Source organism: Musa acuminata, chromosome BXJ1-3 (genome assembly GCF_036884655.1).
Source record: "Musa acuminata AAA Group cultivar baxijiao chromosome BXJ1-3, Cavendish_Baxijiao_AAA, whole genome shotgun sequence".
Classification (NCBI taxonomy): domain Eukaryota; kingdom Viridiplantae; phylum Streptophyta; class Magnoliopsida; order Zingiberales; family Musaceae; genus Musa; species Musa acuminata.
The window spans coordinates 1905180-1928238 of record NC_088329.1 but is presented as its reverse complement, the minus strand read 5'-3'; the positions used below and the strand labels follow the sequence as shown (position 1 = coordinate 1928238).

Sequence of the window (23059 nt, the reverse complement as noted above, 5' to 3'; positions counted from 1 at the left end):
GTTCGACCTTTGGTCGACGCAACGAAGAACGAAGAACGAAACCTCCGAGTGTCGAACAGTGGAGGCGGAAAAGCGTCAGCGCCGCCGACGGCGCGATCGATAGCTCAAGATGTGATCTTTCTCGCGGACACGGAGAGGCAGAGGGCAGAGAAATCGGATGCCGGAAGAGGGAGGACGAGCGGCTTAACGCTCGAGGACGAGCTTCCAATTCTCTACACCACCAATACAAAGCAACTTGGAATACCAAGTCCAACCACACAATCATAATAAAAACCACCACACTTTCCAAGATTAGCTGAACTGCATACAGAGATATAGTGTACAGATTGCATTTGCATTAGATATATGAAACAATGCAGCTCAATTCAATCGGTTTTGGGAATCGATACGAGAATATGCCTCCCTTCGAGCCACTGTTTGGAGCCAACCTCTACATGCATGCCGCTCTGGGGATATTGTTTCTAAAGTGATAAAAGGTAGATATTTCAACGTAGACTTTGGTATGATGTTTGACTTTGTTAACCTATTTGTGAGCCAATCATGGCTTTTTTAATTTGATCCTTCTTATTTGTCAGCAGAAGAACAAAAGTTGATGACATCTCATCCCATCAAAAGTGGGATTGGATGCGGAGAAGAAGCTGTTAGAAGATCCGATCGGGAGTAATCAGTAGATTGAAGAGAAAAAGTCAAAGCCTTGATATGATTTGTTGAACTCTCATATTTCTTTTCTCCTTTTAAGATAGGGTTGACATTTTACTTTCATCAGGGTCAACTTCATAACCCAAGAGTAAGATCACATCAAGATTTTTTCCCCTTATTTTTTTATTTGTATGATCTCATGCTCACTAAAAATTATTGGACCATTTCTGAGACATGAATTTTCCTATCAGAAGATGCAATCCACAATATAACATGCGTTTCGAAAGAATTTTCTTAGGATGGTTCGAGTGGAATTACACTGCGTGGATGTCTCAGGACTAGTTTTGTCCTATCATAACCAAGTCATACTTGCACCTCTCAGGTAACTAAAAAGTCAAACATGAGAATTTTTCTCTTACCAGAATCAGGTTGGGATATTGATCTCCATATTAAGACAAATTGCTCATTTTTCATGGCATTGTGATAGATGATCCCTCTGTAGATTATGGGCTTTCCTAAGTTGAATCAATCTTGTAACATATTTGATGAGTTAAAATTATCATCTTGTAACCTAAATAAGCTTTACTGAGTCACCTGCTAATTTTCCAACACATATTTCTTCTTAGTTTGTCCTCAATAAATCTGTAAATCCCACTCGGGTGAAAATTAATAATTAGGCAAGTCTCCAAGGAAACATCATAGTGATTCAGATACAATTATGCATAGGTAAGATGTTAGGAAGTTGAAACCTGCTATAAGTATGTTAAATGCATGTTATGTAATACTTAAAAGATTGCGACATATATGTAGCTCAAATCACCTTAATTTTTCTTGGATGATCAACACAATCTGAAATTTTCACTGAATGGGGCAAGACTTGTCATCAAATCTTGTGAGCTTTGTGGATTATATTGCACCACAGAAACTTCTAACCTGCAAATTTCACTTTGATGGAAATTGTTTAAACAAAGTAATGCAATTAAACGAAAAAAGAATAAACTATTGATGTACTGTCAACCTGGATACATAAGTCATGCCTGTAGGTTTTACCTCTTATATTTGCATGTGAGATGATCAATTGAATAATGCCTGCAGTGGAGAAGAATATTGCATCCATTCTTATGTAAAAGCCCACAAAGCAACCAAAAGTCAAACATAAACGTAGGCAACATGTAGCAAGTCCAAGCTACATGAGCCACCTATGACATATAAGTTTGTCGACCATCGACTTTAGAATGTGACAATTTCATGTATAATATATTGATCAAGAAGTCAAGGAATGAGTCTATTCTTTCTTCTAGATTTTCTTTTCTTTGGTATGTTAGTGTTTAAAATCTTCCTCATTTGCATGCCAGTTTCTCTATGATTTATGTTTGCGTAGAACAACTAGCAAGAAATGAAGTTTAGTAAAGGAAGCAAATGACCATGTCACCCTTCTTTCATGCTCTATGCACTAATACAAAAGACTCTAAGATGCAAAAGAAAAAGAAATTTTTATATAGAAAAAAAAAAAAAAAAAACAAATCTGTGATGTCTCGACCAAAGCAAAAGTCAAGTATTAGAAAATGCAAAACCATGGGTACATCAGAACTAGCAACACAATTATGGCAAAAGTCAAGTATTATAAAATGCAAAGCCAAGAGGACACTGGATCTACCTGGAACACTAATTAAAATTGCTGTGTGATGTTTTCTATCATTTCTTAAGCTTATGAAACTTTCAACTGTATAGGATTAAAGACATGTTCTCTTTACAGAAAGAAAACATAAGTTGTGTTTACTGCATATGTGAATCGCCATATAAGTCTAGTATTTATTATAAATCGCATAATTACAGGGACATAAGAACTGCTTGAAACCTGATTTTAATTGTTTGAGCTAATGGAATTCCCAACCACACAAGATTAAAGGCATGCATTAAATACAGAAGGAAAACTAAAGGGAGATCTGTGAATCACCATCAAAATCAAGTATTATAAAATGCACAACTAAAGGGAGATAAGAACTACTTGGAACCTGATTTAAATTGTTTAGTGATGTTTTCTAACACTTCCCAAGCTAATGGAACTTTTTAACTGTGCAGGATTGAAGATATATTTTCAATACAGAAGGAAAACATGAGTTGTGTGTTTAATGCATCTGCAAATCAGTGGAAGTTGCCTGTATTGTTGAGTGAAACAAAGTTAACTGTAAGCTTACTCAAAAGCCATGGCACCACTAATTAACCTCTGCTATTAAACTATGGATTGTCAAGAACCATGAACATTTCAATATATTAGACCAGAAGAAAGTATATACCGTTTGGAGGTTGGTGATGCAGTGGCTTGAACTTTTAATTAACCTTCTTTGGGATGAGCTGACAAACCCCATGCAAAATGCATCAGATACTTGTTGGGTAGCACATAAATTTTTCCCTATTCATTGGTTTTCCTAGAGGTGAATTACCTTCATTCTCACAAGGCTACAACACTTTTGCTACGGCTGGTCACTTGTTATCCTTTTCCGCTTGATACCTGGTGCTGCGAGGTGGTGGTCAAACCAAGGGAAGGGACCTCCGCAAGGTCAACTGCCCTGAGCAATATCATCAGTGAGCGTACAGCAAAAGACAAAAGGCTTAATCCAGAGGCTGCCAAGACTGAATATTAATTGCATAAATGATACTGTCAAGAATCTCATAGGTTTGCAGGCATGCAACAATAGTAGGATGAAGAAACATGAAGCTCAGGCTACCCCCCCCCCCCCCCCCCCCCCATCTTCATGCTTAATCCAGAGGCTGCCAAGACTGAATATTAATTGCATAAATGATACTGTCAAGAATCTCATAGGTTTGCAGGCATGCAACAATAGTAGGATGAAGAAACATGAAGCTCAGGCTACCCCCCCCCATCGCCATGTGTTCAATTCTGGTGTTTTGCTTCCCCTGTTTGTTCTTCAGTCAGCAATTACACTCTTCAGCATCAGCCTCCTGAAAAATACAAATCCATACCAACCAAAAGTTTCAGCACCATTTGTAAAAATTAGCAGCAAAAATAATCCTTATCCTGTGCTACTATATAACAGTCTAACCATTCTTGTCATATAATTCACTGCACACATGCCATTTCTTTTCCTAAAGCGCCACACTCATACCAATTAATTAGTCAAACTCAGCATTTGTTGAGCATTCAACAGATAGGCACACTTAAAAAGTATTTGGATAATACTTTTTTTCAGACCTGAAAAAAATGCACATACAAATCTGACAGAAAAACAATCTGCAAATAATATCTAGTGAAGATTCTCAAACAAAGATGTACCATGTAAAAAAAAAAAAGAATCAATGTTTTGAACCAGTTGAGCCTCTACACTGTTGATTTGTCTATGCATTAGAGTTTCAGTCATGCAATGCATATAGAAGATACACCAACCTAGATATAACAGGGTCTGGCAGTTCCAAGGTAACACTACCTATCAAATCCCTGGGACTCACCATATCTGCTAACTTCTACATCATTGACAATAAAGCTGATGGATCAAAATGCCATTTTGACAGGACAATCTCTATGTTGGTGCTTTGATAGTAATAAAAACTTCCAAGGCATTCAGAAACATACATATCAAGCTAAAAGAATCTCCATCATGATCATTTTGTCCTTGATATTATAAACTATCAGATGTTACAAATTTTATCATACAGGTCAATGCGATGTGCAATGTTACCAACTAAAAACTAGGTCTTAGAGAATCTTTCGTTGGCATAAGGAGATTCCAGCTACAAAGAATCAAAGTAGATGTAATCTCATAATTCATTAACAGAAGAGATGCCAACAGCAAAGAATCCACTGGACTTGGGAACTTGAGGATATACAAACTGACCAAACAGATCCAGCGGTCAGGTACATTAAGCTTCAAAAAAATTTGATATCTAAATTTTTTTGTTATCTCATCATCATGATAGTCTTTTTCACTTTAACAGTGTGCCAATAAGTGACATCTTGAAAGCCATAAAGAAGTGCTTAAATCCTGTGCCGCAGCCTCTCTTCAACATACATTGGCACCTCAAGGGTTTCTATGCTGCATGTCTTCTGCCTCTTGACAACATTCTTGATACATAACAATACTAACAACACGCTCTACTGCCCACATGAAGCAGAAAATGGTGATCGACATGCCCTGAAACATTTTTAATAGTCATGTTAAAATTTCAGTAATGTACATGCATATTTTAAATACTCTTTTTGCACTAGAAGATGCAGGTAGAGGTACCTTCAAGATCATCTAGTATTTGGATTTCGAGACAAGTTCCTCTAGTTCGTCCACAATTGCAGCATAGCAGAAGAAGTATTGTTCCTGATCGTCATTAGTATCAAACATATTTCAGCAATGAACTCCTGTGACATCTTTCTGACTGAATAAGCAGTTTTCTATTAACCTTTTCCCATTTCATTCATATTGTTGTATATCTTAAACAGCACTGGAAGTTCAAGTTGTTACCAAGAAAAATTAGTCAACTAATCCAACAATAATAATTAGTTCATGTTATCATATGTGCGTATGTTTATTCATATGTATGATACCAATGCTCAATGATTATGATAATCCTGGCTCCCAACCATCTTCACCTTACCATGAATTTCTGAAGAATCAAGTTCATACTCATTTGTTTCATTGGATCTTTGGTTTAGTCATGCCATCAAGATGAAAGTTGATCCACACCAGAAGTCAACTAGTTCACCCTTCTGCAATCTATCCATATCTAAGGGAATCCAAAATATTCCTACCTTGTTTGAACATACTTAAATTAAAGATGAAAGATATATATTCCTAAATTTACTTTAAATAAGGTATCGAAAACTATATATATATATATATATATATATATATATATATATATATATATATATATATATATATATATGACTATGGAAAGTTCTGCAAAATGTAAAGAAAGCTGGCTTAGATTGACAACAAATTCTAAAAAATCTTTCAAATATTTAATTGACCCTCCTTTACACTAAAATGAGCAATATATATATATGATCCCATACTAAATTGGGGAATAGCTCAGATAATAATCAACTTCATTTAACATAGACTAGTAGATAATTCATCAAGTTTTAGTTAAAACTAATTTAGCAGCATTTTACAAATATTTTTTTTTATTTTCGTCAAGGGCATTCATCGTCAGCACCTCTAATCAAAGGTGGAGAAAGGGGGCCTAGGATGCATGTGGGAATTGGGAAAGAACTAATCCTCCTCTCTTTCCCTCTTGTGATTTTGTAATGAGAATGACATATTTGCATTGCCTCAACTCAAAGAAAAAGTTATATTCATCCTGTTCAGAAAAAAATTTATTGTGACAGTCTAAGAGGTACATACAAATATCTTATTATTGCTTCAGAAGAAAAAAGAAGCGCACAACTGCAAGATTGCACCATTAATCTGTCTAGAAAAGAGCACAGTGCTTATCACAACATTAAGATCGTGTGGATTGTATATTTTTCAATGATTTTGTATTTGATCTTTTATAGCAACTTATAGGCTTAATTTACATTATCTTTCTTTTTATGTCCAGCAGATATAAAATAAGAAACATGTTTTTCTTTTACTACAACTCTATGATTTAATTTTAGTTAAATGTATATTTATATATGTGAGAGTGTAAATCTGCACACCTGTGGCCTCCGACTCATGTAGCCCATCCTTGGATATTTATAAACTAAAACAGATAACAAAAAAGCAAGAAGAAACTCAAATAAGATACCACTGTCTGAACCATCCCAATCCGTTGGGATCTGAACTCTGCAACAGTTCTCACAAGATCTAAAGAAGACATATCACCAACAAGAACCCTTTGGATCGTGTTGTGAATGGTACAGTATGCACCAGTTCTTCCAATCCCTGCACTGAAAAAGAGGAACATAGAGAGTCAGACCTGGGGGATGATAAGGAGAAGAATATTGAGGCAAACCAGAAGCATTTTATTGCGAGTTCTAAACCTGCAATGCACAACAATAGGACCAATACTGGGTGGAACGTGATATATCCTTTTTAAAATTTCTCGCACTGATGCAGTATCTGCAGGCACCCCATGATCAGGCCATTCAGGGTACTGGATATGGAGAACAGGAAGAGTTGGCTTCACCAGCTACATGAAAAGCCTCCGGAGGAGATAAGATTTTATGATTAATGACACAACATTTATGATAAAAAACAAGGGTTAATCCTAAAGTTCAATTAGCAGTCCAAACATTTTCATAAAGAAAATGAATTGTTTATTTTAGTAAAATATGAAAAGCAACAAGTGTCAAATTATTAATTTTTTAACAGATGAGAACCAATTGACATGTTTATATTCACATAACAACAAACAAACAAACAGAAAATGAGTGGAACAAACTTCCACATTGGTTCACCTCTTTATGCTTCACTTCCAAGCATCGCAGCACTAATGAAGAAGCACAGATTCTTGTATATTTTGTCTCAACACTGATTTTTCCAAATCCTCTAAGACCATCATCTGCTTGAAAATAATCTGCACATTTCCTCATCATCTGCCATTTTGTAAAGATAGAGATATATTTAAAGTAATATAGGATGATATAAACGGCAATTAATACAAAGTGAGATGATGAATGTTATTAGAAAACTATGTAAATCAAGGAGTGATCTTATATTTAGAATGATAATTCTACAAAGAGCTAGAAAAGTAGGTGAGTCAACCAATCGACAGTTCAAAGACATACTCAATAATGAAAAGCTCCAAAGAGACAAAAAAAATAGGAAACATGATTAGATAACATAATGGGAGGTATAGCAAACTTTGATGGGAATACTATTTACCAAATAATGATTAAGGAAAAAAAATTCTTTGTGTGTTGCATATTAAGCACTTGTTAGCTTGTGCTCGAAATTACCAAGGAATCATTAAGACTCTATGAGCAATCACTATCGCGATTCAATCTAATGAGATAATTGATCTGAACCATCAGTCTAAATTGTATATGATCAAGTTAATAATAATACACCCAACCCATCAAGCCCTTCTAAGTTTACTTAAGTCTCCTTCTACTTCCATTGTGGGACTAAATGATAAGTATGATACATCATAGTGCATGTGTCCTAGCCAAGGAAATAAAGTTCATAACCAAAACCTAACATAGTGCATGTGTCCCAACCAAGTCTATGATGTGTCTTTTAGCTTCATCCATGAATAATCTTTTCCTACTCGAGTCCCTCATTATGCTTAATAGTATATCGACTCTGGTACCACTACATTGTAATGCTCCTTCCCAAGCCAGGTTAGATACAATGCTACAATCCCTATAAGAAACTAAATGGGAATTACAAGATACAAACCTCAACAAATAACTTGCACAACATATTTGTTATATGTTTGAAGTCATAATCAATTAACTCATAAATTATTCACAACATTCTCAACAGTTCACAACAACTCAATCTAAATAGCATATATAGATAATAATTAAAATTTAAAAAAAATCAAAGACCTCTAAGTTGTTCTTATGAGCACATCCATGTACGAGCTATTCTTTAAATCTAAAACATTTGGAAGTAAGCATACAAACAATCCACAACTTAGCAATCACTAAATGTATCTAAAACTTCTCCAAATCATTCCCTCTACTTGCTTGTGTTAAAAATCCTAGAAAAAAATACAATGATACGATACCACCATTCAGAATATCTAGCTTGACATCTCTTTTCCTAAGAGACCACTCGGTCCTTTTTTCCTTTTTTTAGATCTTTGATTTTCATATTTCTCTAATTCTTTCTTTCCTCGTAGCCTTCTCTCTTACATCTTTCTTGTCAGACACATCAGTTTGATCTTTACAGGCTATAAGTAAATTATGCTGTTTTATACGGCTTTAGAAATCAAATACCAACAGAATCTCAATCCTTATTATGTCAAAGACTCGGCCTCATATGACTGACCTAGTAACTTGGAGGCATAAAACCTTAAAACCTCATGTTCCAAAAATGCTTTTGCTAAATTTAATGACAGTGTAGGCTCATTTAGCATTATAACCGTCACAATGTGTAACAAAGCAGCTGGATGTGTAACAAAATTTTCAGAGATTGCAACAAAGCACCTTGGGGTTATCAACAAGAGTTAGCATCACGATCACAGGACAACGGTGTTGGAATACCATCTCCCAGAAATCTCCAGAGGTCTCAGGAAGCGGACCTTGTGTAGCAATAAACCGTGAAACTTTCTCACCCGTACCAATCTGCATTCAAGGTTCGCCAAGGTAACCAAAGATGAAACTCCAGCACGTTTTACTGCTTTGGCCCATCCAACATAATTATACTCGATATGAACCAACACGAAATACAAGTCGGTTAAGTGACTGTACCCCAATAAAGCTCGCATTAATGTAACCATTCGCCGAGGAGGTGTTGCCTTTTGTAGAGTCAAGAATAATCCTGTTATTATCAACTGAAAGAGAAAGAAGAAGGCGATCAATGAACTTTCCAGATCGAAACTCCAAAGTGTCCAAAGCGATTTAATTCTATCACTTAAAGACATAAGAAGATTTATTTTCCGCAATTACATGGGAGGACATCCATGTAGCGATTTTTCCCCAAATTTGCATCTCGCAGAGCCACCGAACACTTTCTCATCATCTCATCCTTCGTTAGCCCCATCTCCTGTCAAAAAAAAACATGCCGATCGAATATTTCAGCTAAGAATTAGGAAGATGGAAGAATCGCTATCTGCCGACTTCGTGAATCTTTGTTAAGGGTACTAAATCCAGGCTGAGAGGAAATCAAGAGACCCAACATTCAGATGGAACGATTTCGAGAGAAGGGTCGACCAAGACCTGGAGGCGATCGAACGCCTGGGCGATTTTGGCTGGGGTTCTGAGCCTCCTCTTGAGGAAAGCTAGGGCTTCGGAACAAAGCTCGTGCTGTTCGCGCGAGAGGCGAAGCGGCGGCGGTGGATCCGAGCAGAGATCCCCGGGGTTGAAATTGGCGGAGGAGGAGGAGGAAGCGGCTGTGGCCATCACCGGCGTGCGAGCCCCGCGGCTGCGGCCCGTGCAGTTCCCTGCCGCCTCGGTCTCGCTTTTCTCCCGATCCATGGAAGGCGAAGAACAACAGTCACTATTCGTATCACTGTTACTCACGGGCAGGTCTCCATGTTGCGAGAAAAGGTTCCGTTGTCATGGCTATCAACTTAGAGATCACCAAATAATATCTCCTTCTTATTTGTTCATTTAAACGATTTTTTTAATGTTTTTATTATCTGACTGGGATAAAATATGAACAATATAGTTTCTATGAGCTGTCTTTTTTTTTCTTTTTTTCTTGAGTAGAAAGGAATAAATAATCCTCATTCATTTCAATTTTTTTTCGATTTTTATTATCTTAATGGACCATTTTATGCTTGTTCTCAAGGTTCGCAATATCGTACCGTACCGGTATTTCGACCAGGGCTCGGTACCGATACGGTACGATATACCGAGCGATACACCCAGATGTACCGAGTACTGTAGCACTGCTATAGTACTACAGTACATTGCTATAGTGCTATTGTGTTATAATGCACTCGGACCGATAATAATCGGTCCGCGTACCGACAACCTGTCGGACCGGTACGTACCGCCCGCACTGGGCGGTATGACTCGGTACGGCAGACCCTGGCTGCTCTTACTCATTATTAGAGTTAATTTAAAGCAAAAACTAATGAACAGTGCTTGAATTGTATATATATATATATATATATATATATATATATATAAACTAAACAGCATTAAAGGACAAAAAAGGAAATCAAATAAAAAAAATATTTTTAGTCAATTAATCATAACATAAGAAATGTGAGAGTAAAAGTACGAAATAACAAGCTTTTACGATCCACCCAAGCCCATATCAATCCTGATGTGGGCAAAACAACAACCTTAATAGACTCATCTACGGAACAGGATCTGGGCAAAACACTAATCTTGATGACCCAACCACAAGCCCTTCGCATTTAGATTGAACGAGTGGAAAGAAAGCCCAAAGGAGAAGGCCTCGCCCGGTCTCTTCCTCGACATTAAGCTTCGAACGCGCCTCGCCCCACCTTCGCTCCCCCCTCCCACCGCGCTCTGTTCTCAGATCCGGGCGGTGCCATGCTTTCCGGCGCCAGATCTCGCCCTTCCCTCTCCGCTGCCTTCCTCGTAGTCCTCGCGGTCTCCGCTTTCGCCTCCGAGTCCGACCACAAGGTACGCCTTGACCCTCCGCCCCGATTGATGCTCCATCCCAATTCCAACATTCCGTTCGTAAAGATCTCATTAGCACGCCGGGATGCGAGATTGATCCGGCAAGCTGTTGAGGTCTCTAATTTTTTCAATTTCTTTCGATTGCGGCGTAGATCCGGACTATAATAACTTCCTATGGCTTCTTGGTTTGCTCGATAGGTTGACGTCAAATTCGAATTTTTTCAGATTGGAACATTTGTGTGTGGGTTCATCCTTTTTGCTGGCAATTGCCGGTAACTCGTACCCAGCGCATATGGCACAAGTTCCAGTGTATAACGATGCTGCCGTTCTATTATCTAGCTGAAATCGAGTTGGAAGCTTAATATTTGATGGAGATCTTTTGAATTCACCAACTAGACTCCATGTAGAATCTCAAAAGGATGTTTCACAATGATCACAAGTTGCAGATCCGCCTTACAGGACAAGTTGAATTATTATTTGCAGCATCTTCGTCTCTTTGCACGGTTGCCTGTTTCATTCTAACTCGAAATGATCAGAGGATGTCAGAATGTGACTTACGCTCTGCCTTACCATCTTTTCACGTGACACATACTCCATGTAGGCGGCCTACCTTAGTTTTCGATAGAATCATTACTGTCTCACACTTGACAGTGCTGAGCATAGTATAGTCTTGTCTGGTGGATAATTTGATGTAAATGAAAGGTGTAGGAACAGTCTAATGGTTTCGAATGTTTGCAAACATGGTTTTAGCATAGGATAGTCTTAGCGACATGGTTTCTTTCTCCACATTGAGTACTTTCAAGGCAGTATCACGAGTTACTGAGAAGGAAGCTATAATTCTCCATTTGCTCTTGCTAACAAAATATTTTTTATGTCTCCTTCTACATCTGTTGCCAACACCTAACTGAATTAACCTGTTTTCTGTAACTGTTGTATTTATAGGTTTCATTTTGGAGATGCTCAAACCATTTCAAATGATGTTTCCTTATTTTATCATCAACCTATGTTAATATTTTTTTATTTTTCGTGGATGCAAACCTTTTATAGTCCGATTTTATAGGTTTCAAATGATGTTCTGCATATCCAATCACAATTTCTTCATCTTTTCATCTAATTTCTCTAGCTGATGAAATTTTTGAGTGACAATCATAGCTTCCATCGGTAACCATATCTTAACATTTCTATTAATTTAAGGGTGCAATATGGTGATAGAACTCCTCACATGCCCCTATCTACTTTATCTAGTCTGCTTGAACTCTAGGAATTCTATCTTTATCCTTCTCTCTGTCAAATAATAAACCATAAATATTAAAAAAATTTGCCCTTTGCCATGGGATTTATTTTTAATGGGATTTCTTATTCATCGATTTCAATGATTCTTTCGGATTTCTCTTAGTTTTTGAAAAGTATCACTTTATACATTTGAATCTTAAAATTTGTTCTAATTTGTAGAACAGGTAGTTTTGGAAATTCTGTTAATAATCTATTTTACTTCCTGGCTATTTTCCTTTCTTATGGCCAATATAAAGTCTCAAATTCCATCTAATGAGTTATTTAAATAATATATCATTTGAGCGGATTTCAAGGGCAGGTTTGAGATTCACCCCAAGAGGATGAACACATTTGAAAGCATCTACCATCTTGAAGTTTTAGCTCAAAGTACATCCACTTCAATCTTTTAAGTTGAGTCATATAAGAAGACAATAGAAAACAAGATTTACAAACTCATAATTTTGTGCATCTTTCTAAATAAATAGATAAGAAACAGCTGCATGTGATCAATAATGGTGAGTAGTTATTGATGTTAATAGAAAGGGAGACTAGAGAATCCCTAATCACCATTGAGTTGAACTAAAAATAGCATTCTAATATTTTTGCAGTATCGTATATCAAACCAATTGACATATTCAATATCAATTTCTCTATTGCAAAATTGCTATTTACAATGTTTCAACTAAATAAATCTACGGTTATATATATAGTAAATCTTCTTCCTTCCCTCAATAATTTCATCGAAGATACCATCCAACTCCTCAAAAATATTATTCCATATGTTCTATATAGGCTTGGTGTTTTATAGAAACCATCTAACTTGATATGTTTTATTTTAGTTCAAATTTTTTCTCAAACCATCTTCATACTATTCTGTATGTAATTAAATGTATTGTTAAAAAAAATAATATGTCACATGTTTACTTCTATGTGTAGGATAAAGATGTTTCAGCCTTGCCATCAACATGTTGAAAAGAAAAAACTAAAGATGTTGAAAAAAAAATACTCTCAAAGAGATTTCAAAAGAAAGTTTCACTTACCATCAATATTGAAATATCTTTTTAGGGTATTTTTTTCTCTACCACCAAAATTGTAAATTACATAAGCTATCCATAGAATACCAAACCTTGATTCTCCAAGAATGGTGTTCTTCAAGTTATTTGAATATAGACCCTAACATGGACCTATCCATAGCCCTTGTACTCTTCACTTTCGTATGTCCTGACATAAATCTACATCTACATTTCCTTAATATCTCTCACTTTTCAACACGAATCACTCTAGCAACACAGTTACTGAATTTTTATTCCCTCCTCACCCATGGCGTTGGTGACTTCAAGAGCTAAACCTTGCCTTGATAGTGAGACTGAAGCATCTTTAGCCTATAGGTAGAGCAAATTTTCCTACACGTCAAAGTCTTTTCATTTTTGAAAACCTGTGACATATTAGTTTTTTTTCAATAATATATTTAACTACATACAGAATAGTGTCAGGATGGCTGAGAAAACTTTTGGGCTTAAATAAAACATATCGAGCTGGATGGTTTCTATAGAACATTCATAGTAGTATTTCTATGGAGACGGGTGGTTTCTTCGATGAGATTATCGAGAGAATGAAGAAGATCTACAACATATGCAGTCGTAGAAATATTTAGTTGAGACATTGTCAATAGCAATTGTGCAACTGGAAAATTAGTGTTGAGTATGCCTATTGGTTTGACATACGAGTGCTGCAAAAATATTGGAATAAGCTATTTTTAGTTCAATTATATGATGATAAGAGATTCTCTAATCTCCCTTTCTATTAACATTAATGGCTACTCACTATTATTTATCATATGCACCTATATCTTATCTATTTATTTATGAGGATGCATAAATTTGTGAGCTAGTAAATCTTGTTTTCTTTTGTCTTCTCCAAGCTTAAAAGATTAAAATGGATAGACTTTGAGCTAAAACTTCAAGTTGATAGATGCTTTCAAATGTGTCCGTTCTTTTGGGGGTGAATCTCAAACCTGCCCTTATCTTGAAATAAGCTCAAATAATGTATTATTTAATAACTAATTAGATGGATTTTGAGGTTTTGTATTGGCCATGAGAAAGGAAAGGAGCAGGTAGAAGAATAGATTGTTGACAGATATTTCAATGGATGAGTACAAAATGTAGTATAACTTTCAATTTGTTCATTAACAGTTATGATATGAGTTTTGACTAGCAAATCTTAATTGAAAGGTTCCAATGTTGTTTTACTAGCTTGCAGGGGACTATGTGCAAATATTTGTGCTCTCTTGACCTGTACGTCTAGAAAACCTTGTTGGTGTTTAAGATATGTTGCCAAGATGATATATTTCTTTGTTTGATTTTTTGTCTCCGGTTTGATAAATCAGGTCAATGCAGGCTGTCTCTCTTGATATGTCTTCTAGAAGATAAAACAGTATTGTTATTTTGTCCTATATTTTATCAATAAAAAGCAATTTGTTTTCCTAGGATCACCACCAGGCTGTCTGGTTTCCTGTTTCCTTATTGTATGAAAATGTGGCAGCAAAGTTAGTATTTCTCATATCCTGGTTTTCACATAGTTACCAATTAACTTGCAGTACCAAGCTGAAGAACCAGTTACACTCTGGGTAAACAAGGTTGGCCCTTACAATAACCCTCAGGAGACATATAATTATCACAGTCTTCCATTCTGTCAACTATCTGAGAATCCTGCACGTAAGTGGAGCGGGCTAGGGGAGGTCCTAGGTGGAAATGAACTTATTGACAGCCAGTTCCAGATAAAATTTCAAAGTATGCAATTTCCTTTTTACAAAATCTTCAACATCGTTACTGAATTATTAATTGGGATGTAGACACAGTTTACGCTCATTGGGTACCTACTCATTGATTTCTCGTTAAAATTAAACTTCTAAACATTTAAATGTCAGGAAATGTTGACAGAGGTTCCATTTGTACGATTGAACTTGATGCCACAAAAGTGAAGCAATTTGCTGATGCTATAGAGAACTCATATTGGTTTGAGTTCTTCATAGGTAAGTTACTTGATAAATTCTTTACTCCTGCTTATTATGCTTGATTACTTACCCTTTTACCTGTTTTCTTTTGTTTCTTCATTGTTTGGAGCCATGATCTAGATGACTTGCCTATGTGGGGTATGTCCTTGCCTATTGTTGATGCCTTCTATTTGCTTCTTATCTTTAATGATATTTCACATGTTGTGATGTAGAATATTTTTATTTTTAATTAGGTTTTGTTGGAGAGACTGACAAAAACAACAAAGATAAACGTTATCTTTTCACACATAAAAATATCATCATCCAACATAATGAGTATCAGGTAGGTGATTTCTGAGAGCCCTGCGGTCATGATACTGTGAAAAAAATTTCTGAGGGGGTTTTACTTGTGTCAAAGGTTTACTGTATCATTTTTTTTCGTCTCTTTCATGCAGATTATTCATGTCAATCTCACTCAAGAAAGTCCTAAACTTTTGGAGGCAGGAAAAAGATTAGATATGACATATTCAGTCAAATGGCTGCCGACAAATGTTACATTTGCTCGCCGGTTTGAGGTTTACTTGGATTACCCTTTCTTTGAGCACCAGGTAATGTAGTTCTGAATTATTATAATTTCTACCCTATAATCTTTTTCCTGAAACTTTAATGCAGTTATCACAACTTCTTGACATCATAGATCTAAGTTTGTGGATGATCATGGTTTCAATTACCATGATATGCCTATTGTATTATAACGGTTATTTGTGTACTGACCATATTGGTTGATACTGGCATATTACATATTTTTTATATTTAATTATTAAGGTAGCACATACTTTACTGATTGGTGCTTACTGGTTTGATAAGATTCTGGTATAGTTATTGACAAGTTCCATGAACGAAAATGCTTCCTTATGATTGCAATACTGCCTGCCTTACACAGATTCACTGGTTCTCTATCTTCAATTCATTCATGATGGTTATTTTCCTCACTGGCCTGGTATCTATGATATTGATGAGAACTCTCAGAAATGATTATGCAAAATATGCTCGTGAAGATGATGATCTTGAGACTCTGGTAATTACTTGCTGCATTTATTTTGAAAGAAAAAATAAACTACCTTTGTTATCTGGCATTAATCTTTCCTTGAAGCCTGCCTATAAGTCATGATTCTGTCAGCCCAAGTTAGATCTTTTGATGATTTGATTTTTATCAGGAAAGAGATGTGAGTGAAGAATCTGGATGGAAACTTGTTCATGGGGATGTCTTTCGGCCTGCCCGTACTTTGGTTCTTCTTTCATCTCTTATTGGTACTGGTGCCCAGTTGGCAATGCTTGTACTCCTGGTAATTTTGTTGGCGATTATTGGAACATTATACATTGGGTATGTACAAACTTGGCTTTGAACCTGCTAAATGGAGTTTAAGTTAATTATTGATTTGAAAATTAATACTCATTAATTAGTATAGTGAAAAGAAACTGCTATTACAGTCAATATGGAGAGGTATACTTGTACACTTAGTTTCAAGGATCATGCATACCAACCATGACATATCGACCATATATGTTGGTCCTGACATATCAAACCTATCAGCATATAGTATGATAAGATCCTAGCATGTCTACATATCTTGGTTTTTTAAAATCAAAACCTAGCTGGTACGGGAATTCAGTGTTCATGCACACTTTCACTCTCACTGACTTAAATTTATGGTAAATCATTGTTGTTTATTTGCAATCTATGTAAGGGTATTCTTTCTGGGAAAAGGTTGACTTCAAATTTGCCGCATTGAGCTGACAATCTAGATATTGTAAGATTGATTAGTGTGCACAATTGTGTTTTGTTTAACCTATTTTACAGGCTTTTTAAATGTGATCTTAAAGCTACTGTCTTTAACCATCTGACCAAATATCAAAAGCCTTTGTCTTTGCATTATGGGTAGCTGGAACTCATTCTATTTCATGTCGGTGGTGACAGTTTTTCCTTGTTTCAACTTTAAACTCACTGCCTCCTGTTTGTGATCAAGCGATTTCCAAAATTTTGACATCTGAGTTAAAATTTTAAAATTCTCATTCTTGAATTGGGCCAGTTGACAGCTGAACTTGAAGTTGTTTGACTTTGGCTTGCTTTGTATCTGAATAATTACCTAGTGTCAACCCTCATCATTTATCTTTTTATACTTATCATTATTTACTAGTCCAAAGTCCTACAAATGACTATGCTCCATAGATATCTTCTCCATTTTGGATAATGTTGTATCTTTTTTATCTGTAGGCCACTTGCTACAGTATTGAAGCCTTTCCTTCCATGTATCAGTGAGTCTAGTCTTACCTGCTGAAACTGCATCTTCAAAATGACAGTTTCCTGTGATGATATAACTGAATGTATAAAAATTCTCCTTTTGGTTCTTCCATTTAGTTAAAAGTTGTTAATCCCTCTGTACTTGCTAGAAAAACCTCAAGGCTCCAGTACATGCTACCTTAATTGAATTTACCTTTGGTCGGATTTGGTTTCGTGATCAAGCACTATCCTCATGGTGATCAATTGACTATGAAAGCATTTTCCTGTTTTACTTGGTGCATAGAGCAACCATGTAGATATAGAATAACAATAGAGATACAATCTGCTGGTTCATCTGATGTCTAAGGTATAGCCGAACAACATTGTGCCACCATGGAGGGCAGGGATCTTTAGCAGATCCAAACTTTGTGTGTGACCTTCTCAATGTTGCTGCACAATGGTCAGTTCATTCTATGTGTCAGGGCAAGTCGTAGGCAGATTAACTAATTTGTTTCAAAACACTAGGGCATTAAACAAAATCAGCATATGGTCTGTAGGTAAAGTGCAATTCTCATAACATAACTATAAAATCTGGACGTAGCATCAGCACCTGTATTCTTTCTTGCCAGTTGCCATTACTATTCTGTTTGGAATCATTATTTGCATCACAATGCCAATTTCTGATTCTTTGTTTTGGGTCATCATGATCTGTTCTCATTTGATGTTCTCAGTCTTGTAAATGTGAAACACAAGTGTAAATTAATTCCTAATAAGACATGTCTGTCTTATATTTTAAAATAAAATCAAAATTATTGAAGTACCAATCAATTTGAAAGCATATTATTAAGTTGAAAGCTTTGTAGATATTTGTTATCATTGTTTTAAGTTCAGTCAACTTCTAAAATATTGCATGTGAACCAATAAATAGAGTTTTGAGCATTAGCATGCTTCTAATATTATAAATTTTGGATTGAAATTTTTATCTAGTAATTTATGACCCATGCCATGTGTCTAAAATTTTTCAATGCTTTTTTGGTAATAGCATTGATCATTTAGCCTTCAAGAATAAGCATAGAATCTTTTAGCTGCTGGAACACTATAGTATAGTATTTAAATTACTAAGGCGATTTGGCACATATTTGATCCAATATAGCAAATCAATTAACACTACCTGCCATGTATTATGAGCCGAACAAAATGGCTTATCCAATCACCGTTAATGTACAACAGCCCAGAAAATTTGAGGTTCCAGTTGTTATGCTGGCTCTTTAGGTATATCTACCGGATTCATGATCTTATAATTGTTCAAATGTGTAATTGGCTGTATTTTGTGTTGGTCCATTATCAGGATCCTTAATACATTCATAATTATTCGATTACTTGCAGAGAAACATCTCTTTGGTGTCACATGTCACATGAATTATAACATAAAATTCTCTTTGGAATAATGTCTTATTGAAGGTATAATGTGCACATGGTGCCTGTATATCTTGCAGACTTAGTAATTGAATCATTTCTGTCTCATCCAGCATCAATATTGCTGATTATGGAAATAATATGTTTTTTCTCCTCTGCTAAAATTAAAATGTATTTCTAGTTATTTGTTTGAGTATCATCTTTTATTCAGAAATTGCATGTTTTTCTTAAGTCATTCACATCTTGATCGTAACAATTACCCTTGCTATCAATTATTTCTTGTTGGCCAGGCGAGGATCTATCACTACAACTTTCATAGTCTGCTATGCTCTTACCTCGTTCATTTCAGGCTATGTCAGTGGTGGACTTTACTCACGTAATGGTGGTATGAATCCTTTCAAATGGAAGTCCTTTTAGTTTCCTTGTAACATGTATTGAAATTCAATAAAACGATTTCTTTGGAAATTGAGAAGCTTCATGTTACAGATCCAGATGTACTTTTACACTCACCCAAAAATTTGGGATTTTAAGTTTCAGTGACTGCTTCTGTCTGAACGGTATCTCTGGTTCATTGGCAGGTAAACATTGGATAAAGTCTATGATCGTCACAGCATCATTGTTTCCATTTATGTGCTTTGGGATTGGCTTCATACTTAACACAATTGCTATATTCTATGGATCACTAGCAGCTATTCCGTTTGGGACGATTGTTGTTGTGTTCATATTATGGGCTTTCATCTCATTTCCACTAGCACTTTTAGGCACCGTTGTGGGTAGGAACTGGAGTGGTTCGCCAAACAATCCATGCCGTGTAAAGACCATTCCTCGTCCTATCCCTGAGAAGAAATGGTATCTTACACCTTCTGTTGTCTCACTAATGGGAGGACTGCTTCCATTTGGTAGCATCTTCATTGAGATGTATTTTGTCTTCACATCATTCTGGAATTACAAGGTAAACTAGATCTACTTTGTAGAATTACACTCACCATAAATACTAGCTGTTGCTATTTATCAATCGAGGATATGCTGATTCTTTAGATGAACTGTTGCGTACTGAACTTTTTTGTAACTTTTGCCATTGGAAATTTTGATCAGTCCTGTTATTTATTTAGTCCATTTGAATTTTTTTTCCAGTTTATTTAAACTGGAAAAAATGTACATGTGCAGAAATAAAGCACCTATTTAATCTTTTTATATGTTTTGCTTGGGCAGGTATATTATGTGTACGGCTTTATGTTACTGGTCTTCCTGATCCTCATAATTGTCACCATTTGTGTGACTATAGTGGGTACATATTTCTTGCTTAATGCTGAGAACTATCACTGGCAGTGGACTTCATTCTTTTCTGCTGCTTCAACTGCCGTCTATGTTTTCCTTTACTCTATATATTACTACTATGTGAAGACCAAGATGTCAGGCTTTTTCCAGACTAGCTTCTACTTTGGCTACACTTTAATGTTTTGTCTGGGATTAGGGATACTTTGTGGTAAGTTTGTCTAAATATCTGATCTTTGAAATGTGCTTCCGAGCTTTCTGAATTGTTGTATTTCTGACTTGTGTTCAAAATTCAGGTGCTGTGGGTTATCTCGGTTCTACTTTATTTGTGAGAAGGATTTACAGAAACATAAAATGTGACTAGCCCTAAAACACAACCAGAAGACCGATATCATATGCTGGGCCACAAAATTTTGAAACAACCAGAAGGCCAGGGTGAAAGGTGGGTTTGCTGGTGGGAGGAATTGCTAGCTCTGTTTCCCTCCTGTTTTGGACTTTGCAGGATGTCACATTTTTCTTTCCATTGCTTTCCGCAGTAGCCTCTCAATGTGCTTAATCTAGTTAATAAATAACTTGGTCTACTTCCAGCACTTTTCTTTATCATGTACTTGTGACATTAGTGACAAAGCAGGGCCATCATCCAGTGGTGGCTACACATGTAGCTCATTATAGTAGGACACTCTTGTGGTAGAAGTTATTGTCATTTATTGAAGTATTAAGAAGGTTACAAATGGAGTTTCTAGAGGGCCTTGATAACAATTGGGTCATTGTCGAGGATCGAGACCTTTTCATCTCAGTTTGCAGCATTCTAGAATCTACATCTCTTAATTCTTCTAGCACTGTAAATTTTGTGCTATGTCATCTCTGAGTTGATACATATGTAGAAGCATTTTGTTATATGAACTTTGAAAGCATGTCAGCTTCAATATCGAAATCATAGTCATCACAGTTATGCTATGAAAAATTCTTCTGGGAGTTGTTATTCCTCTGCACTAGTAATGTAATCACCGATAATTTCTTCCTTAACATAAATTAATTATTATAAATGATGTATTATTTTATTATTAATTTTTATATTTATGTATTATGGTTAAGGAAATAATTAAATTTGATTTTCTTAATGAATAAGTTAGGAATTTTATTAATTGATTTATTTCCTAATGAGTGATTTGATATTTAGCCCGTAATGTTTTAGCCCACAAGGTTTCAGAATCATCCTCCTATAATGTTTGATGGACAGTGACTTCTCTTTTGACCGGTCCACGTGCGCAGCGCGAACCAGCCACGCGGCCAGGGTGGCCCTGGCCAAAGCGGATGAATAGGCTCCAGGCCGTGGGGGTCTCGTGCTGACGTAGTCAATGCTTTTGACTGGTTCAGGGCCTATGTGGGCCATTCCAATGCGGCCTATCACTATGCAGTGGTTGGGCCGGTCCGTAGCCCACATAAGCCCACGCTGACGCCCGACGGCAGGCCGGCCCAAACCCTCTTCGGTAGTTCTGTAGTTCGTGTGAAACAAATCAATTTGATCGTTTAATTTAAATTAAATCTAATCAAATACAAATTAGACTGTTCTGGGATTATTATAGATCGATTTACTTAGAATTAGAGACTTTTTCAATTACATCATAGTTGAATTTAAGTCCGATTCATGTCAATCGGACCATTCTAGTTGAGGATCAACTAGTTGATTGAGGATTGTTTAGAGATTGATACCTTTTATTATTTGATAAATTAAAAAAAAAATATTTAAAATTATGATTCTAAAATGATTAATAGTTTACCATTATTTTGATGGAATATCAAGTTATTAGTTGTTAGATAGAACCTCGTTCGACAAACGCATTTGTGTTCGTTGAAATAATAGGAAATCTTGAAAATCGAAAAACTAAAATATACTTAAGCTATCAACTAAGTATTATCAAATAAGATGTCAAAGTGGCAAATATAGTAGATCTTCTTCCTTCGTGAATAAATCATCCGACTCCTCAGAAATATAGTGACACATTCTTTGAGACTGTATCAGGTGGTGGTATCGTCCCCAGCAGGGTGCTAGGCGGTGATACCGCCTGGGCCTAAGAAACCCGGGATGAGATATTTTTAGGCTCCAAGTTTGAATCAACTTGAGGCCTATAAATACCCCTCTCATCCCTGGTTAAAGCAGATAAGCACAGAAAATTTAAAGAGGGAAAAAATATTGTTGTAATCTCTTGTGATAATCCTCTTCTTCTAGTCTAAGTGTTAGAATAGTTTGATAGATGAATGAGTACTTATAAGGGTTATCTTCTAAACCCGATAAAAGGAGAATATGGGTGTAAGAAAAAGGTTGATTTTTATCGATTAAAGAAGAGGAATCAGCGGAGTAGATGTAGGTCAATGTGGCATAATAAATACATGGAATGATAAGTTTTTCTAAACTACAAAGAGTATAATAAATATACGGTGAGACAATGATGAGAATTATCGCCGTATTGTGTAATAGAAGATGCTCTATTACATACGCCACCGCAGTAGCAGAGTACGAAGAAGAGTATAATATATGGTGAGACAATGATGCTCTTCCACGAAGCCTTTCATCTGGTTGACTTGATGAATTTAAATTCTCACCGAAATAGTCAACAGCATGCGTTAGAGATGTGCCGTGGAAGATCGGACATCATCAAAGTCAAGTCAAAGGATTCCTCCTGTAGGGAGTTGAAGTTGGACATCGTCAAAGTCAAGTCAAGGGATTCCTTGTGCCATGTTGCTCTCACCAATGAAGAACAGGTTTGTGTGCTGGTGGCCATTTGGTTACACCTGCTCCCTTTTGACTCCATCATCATCTTTACATCTGCACTCTTTTTTAATCTCTTTAAAAAGAGTAAGATTATTCATTTGTTGTAATCTCTTCATCTCTCTCTCTCTCTCTCTCTCTCAAAAAAAAAAAAAAAAATCCAATTAAATTTCTTCTTAGCACACACAAAAGAAGTTTCTTAGAAGGTGT

At 36.0% G+C, this 23059-nt stretch overlaps 2 protein-coding genes across 2 annotated transcripts; one reads left to right on the top strand and one right to left on the bottom strand.

The window, feature by feature from the left end:
- Positions 1-4234: 4234 nt before the first annotated feature.
- Positions 4235-9820, bottom strand: LOC135615840 (protein-tyrosine-phosphatase PTP1-like). Its single transcript, XM_065114865.1, has 9 exons — positions 9464-9820; positions 9194-9290; positions 8996-9078; positions 8732-8869; positions 7034-7171; positions 6617-6765; positions 6382-6523; positions 4884-4967; positions 4235-4790 (listed from the first exon to the last, which is right to left on the bottom strand). The coding sequence occupies exons 1-8, from the start codon at positions 9719-9721 to the stop codon at positions 4896-4898; spliced, it is 1077 nt and encodes a 358-aa protein (XP_064970937.1). The 5' UTR covers positions 9722-9820; the 3' UTR covers positions 4235-4790; positions 4884-4895.
- Positions 9821-10630: 810 nt separating this feature from the next.
- LOC135615839 (transmembrane 9 superfamily member 1-like) lies at positions 10631-20915 on the top strand. The gene is made up of 12 exons (XM_065114858.1): positions 10631-10846; positions 14712-14904; positions 15042-15146; positions 15249-15266; positions 15362-15450; positions 15563-15715; positions 16051-16185; positions 16325-16491; positions 19095-19189; positions 19383-19756; positions 20017-20290; positions 20376-20915. The coding sequence occupies exons 1-12, from the start codon at positions 10754-10756 to the stop codon at positions 20441-20443; spliced, it is 1764 nt and encodes a 587-aa protein (XP_064970930.1). The 5' UTR covers positions 10631-10753; the 3' UTR covers positions 20444-20915.
- Positions 20916-23059: the final 2144 nt, after the last annotated feature.

Coding starts and splice junctions, on each gene's coding strand:
- LOC135615840 (XM_065114865.1), bottom strand. CDS start 9,721: ATGGATCGGGAGAAAAGCGAGACCGAGGCGGCAGGGAACTGCACGGGC. Junction 9,291..9,463: donor AGGCGTTCGATCGCCTCCAG/GTCTTGGTCGAC, acceptor TTTTTTTGACAG/GAGATGGGGCTAACGAAGGA. Junction 7,172..8,731: donor CTCTTGTTGATAACCCCAAG/GTGCTTTGTTGC, acceptor ACAAAATGGCAG/ATGATGAGGAAATGTGCAGA.
- LOC135615839 (XM_065114858.1), top strand. CDS start 10,754: ATGCTTTCCGGCGCCAGATCTCGCCCTTCCCTCTCCGCTGCCTTCCTC. Junction 14,905..15,041: donor GTTCCAGATAAAATTTCAAA/GTATGCAATTTC, acceptor TTTAAATGTCAG/GAAATGTTGACAGAGGTTCC. Junction 19,757..20,016: donor CATCATTCTGGAATTACAAG/GTAAACTAGATC, acceptor TTGCTTGGGCAG/GTATATTATGTGTACGGCTT.